This window comes from Tupaia chinensis, unplaced genomic scaffold (assembly GCF_000334495.1).
Source record: "Tupaia chinensis unplaced genomic scaffold, TupChi_1.0 Scaffold000258_1, whole genome shotgun sequence".
Classification (NCBI taxonomy): Eukaryota; Metazoa; Chordata; class Mammalia; order Scandentia; family Tupaiidae; genus Tupaia; species Tupaia belangeri.
In genome coordinates this window covers 41,966-51,113 of record NW_006159738.1, presented here as the reverse complement: position 1 = coordinate 51,113, position 9,148 = coordinate 41,966, and the positions used below count along the sequence as shown (strand labels likewise).

Sequence of the window (9,148 nt, the reverse complement as noted above, 5' to 3'; positions counted from 1 at the left end):
ACCCCCCCCCCCCCCCGGTCCTGGATTCCCAGAAACAGCTGCAGAGGAAGCGGCCGCTCCTCGGGGACCATTTACACGCTCGGTGAGGCAAGCCCGCCCTTCTGTGCTCCTGGAGGGGAGTCTAGCCTCCCCGCGCCTGCCTCCTGCTCCCCCAGACTTGCCCTCCCCTCTGGGCTGCGGCCCCAAAACTATGAGGTCAAAAGGGCGGGCAGGTGGTGAGACGCGCAACCCACCCCCACCGGGCCTTCCTCTCTGCCTCTGGCTTCATTCCCGGGTGCTGCGTGCAGACTCCTGGCTGGCCAGCGCCTGCTGCACCCCCAGCTCACCAAGGGCGAAGGCCCCAGGGGCGCAGCAGCAAGCAGACGAGGGGCTGGGGCAGGGAGGTGGCAGGAGGGGGCAGTGTCCAGGAGGGAGTGCAGCACCGCGCACCCGGCACTGTCCCGCTCGGCGCACCCCGGGCAGTTCCCCAGTCACAGGGGACTGCCGGCACAAGGCCCAGCCCGGCCCGGCCCAGACAGCCGGAGCCAGCACGCGCTCACCATCTTCAGCTTGTGCTGCTGCAAGATCGCGTCCAGGCTGTGCCGCTTCTTGTAGTTGAAGTAGAAGTTCTTACACTGGGACACGGTCTTGGAGCCCACCATCCGGGCGATGGCCGACCAGTTCCGGCCGTGTTCCAGGAGGCCTGCAGAGAGAGGGCACGGTGAGGGCCGGGCTGGGGCCTGGTGGGGCCCGGGCTGCTGCGGAGGGCGGCTGCCTGGGCAGGATGGCCACAGGGCACCACGCGGGGGACTTGGGAGGGGAGTCGTCCTCAGCCCTCGGCTGTGGGCTGGGGTGCGGGTCAGCCTTCTCCGCCAAGGCCGCTGGTGAAAATCTGGGGGCCAAGGGCTGACATCCAGGACATGGACCCCACGGTCCCCTCCTCCTGACTCCCCCCATGGGGGGAGAGCCCAGATTGTGTGCAGCTACCTTGGGAGACCGGGTGTGCCCACACAGGCTAGGGAGATAGACACACTGGTGAACCAGGAGGAGAGGGTGGTCAGAGTGGGAATGAGCCGGGCTGTGAGCCTTGGTACCCAGGTTAATGGGGCACCCCGGGACACAAAGCTCCCTGTGGACACTGCAAGGCCCACAGCAAAGCCAGGGCCCACTGAGCTGGTTCTGGGCTGGGAGTAGATTTACACCGAATCACAGCCTTCACTGGGAGGTTCTCACAGCCTTGCAGACCTCCTGCTGGGAGAACCCCTCCAGAAACTGCCAGGCCCTGCCCTGGACCCACCTGGGCCAGCACAAGTTCCCTCCATCCCAGAGCCCAGGCCAGGGCTACATGCCGCCTCCCAGGCTCTGTCTCTGACCCCGTGAGAGCCAGGTCAGCAGTCCAACTACACCTTGGGGCCGCAGCTCAGCCCACCTGCCCTGCGAGCTGGGCACGGGGCGGCCCGTGGCTGTTTGCACGCTGCACCTCTGACAGCATGACCTTGTGTGGCCCACCTCCCACGCTGAGAGGAGAGGGGACACATCTACCCACAGGGGCCACGGTGCAGGCCAGAGGCCCCCTGAAGAGCAGCAGGCCGGTGGTGAGACAGGCAGCCTCTGTGTCCCCGCTGTACTCTGAACCGTGTCAGAGAAAGACGTCCGTGACAAGCTCTTAGGCCGACCCCTTGAATCGAATTACGCGTCAAGCAGAGCTACGACTGGGATTCTGCAGGGGCTGTCTGTCCCGGCATGCTCTGGGCTCATTCATCCTAACCACAGGAAGGACTTGCTCACAGGAGGCTCCGGCCAAGGTAAAATAAGAGCAGAAAAACACCCACAAGCCACGGCGACACACAACTGAGGGGCACGGAGTTCACAAAGCCTGCAGACTCGGTCCCATCTTACCCTAGCCGTGGGGCCGCGGCCGTTTTCCTGTCCCCGTGATGGGGATGCCAGGGCTCGGGGGTCACACCACCTCACCTGAGCTTGGTGGACAGGGCAGGGGCAGCGTGGCGTGGGGGCCAGGCTTCCTGCTGTCCCAGCCCTCTGGGCTCCGGCAGCCCGGGGGTGGCTGTGGACGGACAGGCCACCTGCTCGCCTGCAGCCGCCTGGGAGCCAGGTCCTCAGGGTTCCTCAAGGACAGGCGCGGAAGGGGAGGGCCGAGGCGTGGGATCAAGTGTAACGCGGCCCCTGACCTTTCCCTCCGCCCGCGCCAGCAGCAGCTGCTGCTCCACAGCCCGGCGGGGACGGGGACGGGACATGCGTTCATTTATACTTCCCCAGCCAGGGCCAAGAGTCCCGGCAAGCGTGGCGGGCTGCAGGGATGGCAGGCCGGAACCAGGGGAGGGGTGGGGCCTGCTGGGGTGGGGTGGGGCGCGCTCTCAGGAGCGAGGAGCTGCAGGGGAGCGGAGTGGGGGCCTGGCCCTTCCTGAGGAGCTCTGGGCAGTGTGCTGCTGGTGCCCTGGACCTCGGGTCCCTAACTGCAGGTGGAAGGCTCCCGGGCTCCGGCTCTGGGAGCCCCAGGTCAAGGGAGCTGGGCACAGAGAAAACTGCTTTATGCCCCAATGTGCCTCGGAGCCGGCCCGCCAGCCCCGGCCGAAACGCCGTCCTCCGGGACAGCCCGCCTGTGAGCACGCCGCCAGGACCCTTGGCCCTCCCCAGCACAGTCCTGGGTCTGGCCCTGTCGATGGGAGCCCCAGCCCAATCGCCAGATGACGGGGCAGGGGGCACCAGGGGGCAGATGGTGGGACCACAACCCCACGTCCCTGTCCAACCCTGACTGCCCAGCTGCGATTTCCCACGGGCCACTTTCCTCCCGGCCACACCGCGGTCCCTGTCACCAGCACCCGAAGCCCCCAACCCCTCCCGCGGCCACTCACTCACATCCTCTCATCCGCGTCTCCCCCTCGGCCAAGTTTTCTGGAAACATCCGGCAGGGAGGATGCTCCAGGGAGCGGGGCTGGGAGAGGTGGGCTGGGAGGCTGGGCGGCCGCGGCCGGCGGCGAGGCTTCAGGCTGGCGTCTGCTCCTGGCGGCTCAGCGCTGCTGCCTCACATCCTTCTCTGTCCAACTGCGAGGGCGAGGGCGGGAGGGAGGAGGGGGAGGCTGGCTCGAGGAGGGCGGGAGGCAGCAGTGCTGGGCTCGCAGGGTGGGTGGCCCAGGGCTCCTCTGGCTCCGCCGCGTGCCCCCAGCTGCCGCGCCTGCGAGGTACCCTTCCCCAGGGGCAGGCGCCGGCAAGTTGTCAGCTGTGCTCGCGGGGTGTCCCTGTGCCAGGCGTCACCAAGGGAGCACAGCGTCTAGGGCTCCTTGGGCACAGAGGCGTCCAAGACGCAGCGAGGGGTGCCAGCCGGAAGCCCCCGGACCCCAAGCTGGCCTGACCCAGCGAGTGGCGTCAGCACTGAGCGTGACCTCCAGACGGAGGCTCAGAGCAGGGCGGGCGGGAGCGTGGCAGAGACCCAGGTTCAGAAGGGGCGGGCCAACTTGGCACTGCCTTCCCCTCCCTCTCTCCCCATCCGTGGCAGTGGCGGCGTCAGCTGAGGGTTCCAGAAAAACAGAGCTTCTCCACCCCCGGCAGACGGGAGCAAACAGCTCCTTCCGCCTGCCCCCTCGCCAGTTCCACCTGCAGTCTGCCCCCAGGCCAGCCTGCCGCCGCTGCCATGGCTGGCCTGGCCCCCGGTGAGGGACTGCGGGAAGACAGGGCTGGCTTCCCGTTCCTGGGAGAGGTTTAGGATGGAGGAGACGCCAGCCCTTGAGGGTGGGCGAAGGCTTGGTCTCCGGAGGGCTCTGCTGCCCGAGGTCTCAGGGCTGGGGCTGTCTCCTCCCCATTCCCATTCTCCAACTGCCCTACTGGCCGGCTCCCCACAACACCTGCTGGGCCGTCCTGGGCAGCTCCAGGGAGGTTGAAAGTTAACTGAGATGAACTTTGGAGCTAGATCCAGGTCACGACCGATTTCCCCGACTCGGGGGGTCACTAATCTGCTTTTCCCTTTAACCCTCAGTCTCCATCCTGCCCATGGAAAGCCAGGAGCGGCAGGCAGCTCTGGGGCTCCTCTGTACCCCAGCCTCCCCCAGCCCTCCCCATGGGGCTCGAGGCCAAGGCGGGACATCAGGGACCTGGGTCTAGCCGCCAGGTCCCACAGTCCCTTCTCCGCAGGGAGGTCTGAGTAAGCTCCAGAGATGCCAATCTGATCATGTCACGCATTGGCTCCAAGTCTTCGACAACAGCCCTGGGCTCGTGGAATAAAACCCAAAGGCCTCCCGTGGCCCAGGGGGCCCCAGGGCACCTGCCTGCAGCCTCCCCCTCCCCTGCTCCTCACCGAAGTCGCTCAGCCTCTGGACTGTTGCACTACCTGTACCCACTGCCGACACGGCTCTCACAGACCTGCCCGTGTTCCTCCCAGTCTGGCTGGAATGATGCCGCTGGGAGATGGCTTCCCTGATCACCTCCTCCAGAGTGCCCAGCCACCCTGCTCCCCAGCCTGCACTGTCTCATCGCTCCAGAACTGGCTCCCTGCAGAGGCGCCAGGCAACAGTTTCAGACACCCGCGGCAGGGCACAGGGCTCCCTGGGCTTCCCCAAGGCATCTCTGCCACCTCACAGGGCCCAGGGAAGGGGCTCCCAAGGGAAGAGTCAGGCAGGGTGTCCTAGGCCCTCCCCAAAAGAGCCCAAGAGCCATGGGACACCCAGGGGCACACCCCGCACATGCTCTGCGCTGGCTCGAGACAGCAGCCCCCGCCGGCATGCCCTGCGGTCCGCATCCCCGACCCCACTTCTGATTTCTAAGGAAGGAGTTTCGTTCTGGAGACATGAACTAGGAAGTGAAATTGACCAAGACAGGAAGTCAGGCCGGGAGGTCTGAGTCACGGAGATGGGGGAGAAGGAGCCTGGTGGCCCCAGGCACAGGGTGAGAGGGGTGTCTTAGCATGGTGGTCTGGGAGGCCACCTGTGGGCAGCCTCACATGCTGTCCAGAGCCCATGACTACTGCTCTGTGGAGCCATGACCTGGTCCCCAGGGAGGCCCCCAGATTGGCTCTGGATCCCCAGGCTGCTCCCTGGTGGGACCATGGCCACCGTGGCCCACTGCCGAGGACTGCACCTGCCGGCACAGCCACCTCCCGCTCCTGAGCATGTCCTGGAAATGTCACAGCTGCTCTCCCTGGAAACCGGCCCCACCCTGAGCCTCTCATGCAGGAGGAGGGCTCTGCTGCCACCCCACCCACCCCTCCACCAGCCGTCTTCCCGGGGAAACCTCCAGTTTACAAAACTAAGTTTTCTGCCCAGCACACGGTCAAAGGAGGGGGAGGAAGAGCCAGCGTCTTCGGCCTGAGTCACGCTGCTTCCTCATTTCAGAAGCCCCACACCGGCGGCTCCCACAGGCCCAGACATCAGCTGGCCACCTCGCCGGGCACCCACTGCACGTCGCCGGAGTGGCCAAAACCTCAGCCAGTGCTGACAGGCCCAGACATCAGCTGGCCCCCTCGCCGGGCGCCCACTGCACGTCGCCGGAGTGGCCAAAACCTCAGCCAGTGCTGACGTCCGTCGGGATGCTCGGGGACGACTTCACACCTGAACGCTCGCTCGCCTGCCTCTGCCTTTCACCTGCTCCTTTATCACAGACCCGTACTCCCACGCAGCCTTGGCCACAGGGAAGCGTGGAGATCGCAGATCCACGAGTGGCTGTGCTTTCTCCCAGCGCAGGTTAACACAGTCGGGAGAAGTGAGCGGTGTGCAGGCCGACCCGCCTCCCACCCCGGGGAGGCCGCGGCACTTTCCACGTCAGGTTCCCTACAAGGCAGGGCAAGGTGGGGAGCAGGTGCGCTGGCCAGGCGAGCCGCTGCCAGTACCCCCTGCCAGTCCGCTCACGGGTCACGTGTGCACGTGTGTGTGCATGTGTGTGTGGAGTGCCCCCCCATGGGGCGCTGTCCTACTGTGTCCGCTGCCATGCGTCTCTTCCTGGTGTGTGGACGCCCCCAGTGGGATGAGGGGCCAGGCAGGCTTCCGACTTATCTCACGGGTGCGATGAGGGGCACTGTCGGCTGTACCCAGCTCGTGCGCAAACCCCGACTTTCTCCTTCCTGGAGCGTCACACAGACCATGCCCCAAGCCTCTGGTGGGGCTCCTCCACAGCTTGCTGGCTCAGCGCCATCTCCCTGGCCGCACCCGCACACGTCGGGCCCCTAGGTCACCGGCACTGAGTGTCACCCAGACACCTGCCGGGCCCGGCTGATCCTGCACACAGGAGGCAGCCAAGCATGCCAGAGCCCGGGGCACCAGCTGCCAACCTCCACACTGACCACCGCACAGCACTGCCCCAGTGTCGCCCCGCGGTTCGTGCGCTGGGGTGCAGGTGGCACACACATGCCATTCCTCTCCTGTGGGCCCCACAGCAGGGCAGCTCGCGGTCTGATGATGGGCACGTGGGTGAGGAGGCCCCACTTTCCCACGCTCCATGCTCACCCCTCCCCTGCCCAGCCTTGGACTCCCATCAGTAACAGCGACTCAGACACCAGCTGCGGGCACACAGTAAGACCCCCCCAGCTGCCCGGCTCACCCTCGCTCCCCACACACAGGGCGAAGCTGCCAGGCACAGCCAGCCTGTCGCCCCCGGGAGGCCTCTGGGTCTGCCTGGCATACCTGGGCACAGGGCTTCCCGGCGGCACTGTTCCCAGGCCAGGGCCGATCCCTGGTCCAGGATGACGTGACCGAGGGCTTCCCCACGCCCCACCACTAGCCGTGTGACCAGAGGGCCTGGGCCCCACAAGCCACCAGCAGAGCTGGGTTTCCGGTACAGCCAGGTCGGGCCTCTAGATGGGCCAGGCTGACTTTCCCAGGAGAACCAGAGTCCTTGTCCTGGCCCCTGGCTGGCCCCACCCTCCCAGCATGGCGCTGAGCCCACGGCAGGCAGCCAGCTCCCTGGGACGACTGCTTCCTGCACAGGCTCACGCCCCGCCTCCACACGAGAAGGGACATGCCATCTCCCAACCTGAGACTCTGAGGCCACTGTGGGCCCTGCCACTCCCCGAGGGTCCTCCAAGCTCTTAGAGTAACAGCTCGACTAGCCCCCAGGTGCAAGGCTAAGCCTCTCAGCGGCCCTCCACCCGGCCCTCGCTGCCTCACTGCCCAGGTTTCCACACCTCCCTGACCACGCTGCTGTGCACCCGGCCTGCGCATGCCCGCTCTGCTGCGGGACGCCCTTCCCTCCTTCACTAGCCAGCCCCGGACTAACGTGTCCACTCCTCCGCAACCAGGATGTCCAGGTTCAAATCCTACCTCCACCACCTCGGGCAGCTCACCAAACCTCTGGGCCTTGGGTCCCTCAACAACAGAAAAGGAACTTACAACGGCACCTGCCTGAGGCTGGGGAGACGAAGGGACTTCACACTCCCGGGGCTCAGCAGTTCCGGCACCCCGGGGTGCTTGGCAGTGTCACTGCAGGTTATGTGTTCTCTCTTCATGCTCGGCGGAGCCCTCTGGAGCCAGCGGGACCAGCAGTGCTGTGGCCCCTCCTCCCCGGTCATCACGTACATGCATGGCAGGTCCCTCATCCCCACCACCCTCCTCAAGGCGCAGGTCCTGCTCAGGGTCAGAGCCCCTGACATGCAGAGCTGGGGCCTGGACACGCGCAGAGCCGCGCCTGCCGCTTCCAGGAGCCCGCTGCAAACCCAGGACTGCCCGCACTTGGTTCTCCTTCCTGACGGCGCCCTGGGGGTCACAGCCTCATCATAACGAGTGAGGGACACTAGGCAGCAGGACGAGCCCGGTGAGGACGTGGGAGTAGGCAGCTACACACGATGACCTGTCCCCAAGGCATCCTATCCTGAACCCCGACAGGTGTGTGCTGGGCTGGACGGTGACCCCACATACCATGTCCACCCAGAACCTGTGCACGTGGCCTCCCTTGAAGAAAAGGTCTTTACGGGGGTGACCGAGCTAAGATGAAGTCACACTCTGAAGAAGGAGGCAGAGGCCTGGATGGCAGGTCGTCGAGTCAAAGGCCGGCCAAACTCGCTACGGCACCCAGAGGCGGGGGAGACAGAGCGGGACCCGCGGGGCCAGAGGACGGAGGAGGCCGCCCGCTGACACCTCCAGTGGGGGCTCCGGAACGGGACAGGGATACACCGTGTTTATGTCACCTGGCCTGTGGGCCTTTGCCATGGCAGCCAAGGACGCTGACAAGGTGGTGACACTGTTCCCATGACATAGATGACGAAACTGAGGCCCAGAGAGGCGGGCTGACATCCTGGGGCCGCATGGCTCAGATACCCAGGGCCGAGACCTGGGCCTGTTGGCAGCTGGGCCCTCTGCAGCTCTTCCTTCAAGGCCGGGCTGCTGAAGTGCCCCCAGCTGCTTCCGGCAGGCTCGGCAGGCCCGGGGCCCCTGGGTGTGACCTGCCTGGGCTCCCTGCCCACATGGCACAGCAGGGCCGAGCTCAGTGATGCATATCTGCCTCGGCACAGCTGGCCTGGGGTCCTTCTCCCAGTTCTGGTTTCTGAGCCAGGTGGGGGTCCTGGAACACTCCAGTCTCTGCAGCCCTGCAGGCTATGAAGCACCTGCCGTCCCGCCCCCGCCAGAACACGGGGCCTAGAGCAGCAGCCCTGCGCAGTAACTGCCCAGACTGCTGTAACCCACGGCATCACAAATGTCACCGAGCAGGGCCTCAGCACGGCCCCCGGGGACTCTCGCCTGCTCCGTGGGCAGGACCCAGGATGAGCTCAGTCTCATCACTGAGGACCAACCTTGAGACGGTAGGGGTGCACTTGCGTCTCGGCCGTGAGTCATCCCCGCCGTCCTCCCAACCTGCGATCTGCCCTTGGGAGGCAGGGCTGACTCCAGTTTCCAGGCGACAGGGACAGGGCGTGGGACAGGGACAGGGCGTGGGACACCAGGAGCACACAGGAGGGCATGGAGAGGCTATGGCCACAGGCTGGTCCTCTGAGGACAGCCCCAGGGCACGACCCCGGCGCCTCAATGGCCCGAGGTGGAAACGACCACAGGCCTGGGAGCAGACAAGCCACGGTGGATGTCCCGTCCACTGAAGGGCATCACTTGGCCACAGGGCGCTGCGTGAGCAACCTTAGAAACAATGCCCCACGTGTCCTGCCATGAGAAACGCCAGGGCAGGTGCGGCCGTCCACGGAGACAGAAAGCGTGGGAGAGGCCAGGGGCTGCCGGCGGGG

General features: G+C 66.1%; 1 protein-coding gene across 1 annotated transcript in view; it reads right to left on the bottom strand.

The window, feature by feature from the left end:
- NCOR2 (nuclear receptor corepressor 2) overlaps nucleotides 1-9,148 on the bottom strand; it is a gene marked incomplete in the record, with an annotated part of 101,139 nt that overhangs the window by 51,531 nt on the left and 40,460 nt on the right. Inside the window, 1 exon segment of the mRNA XM_027772161.1 lies at nucleotides 540-682. Within this exon segment, the coding sequence (XP_027627962.1) occupies nucleotides 540-682 (143 nt within the window).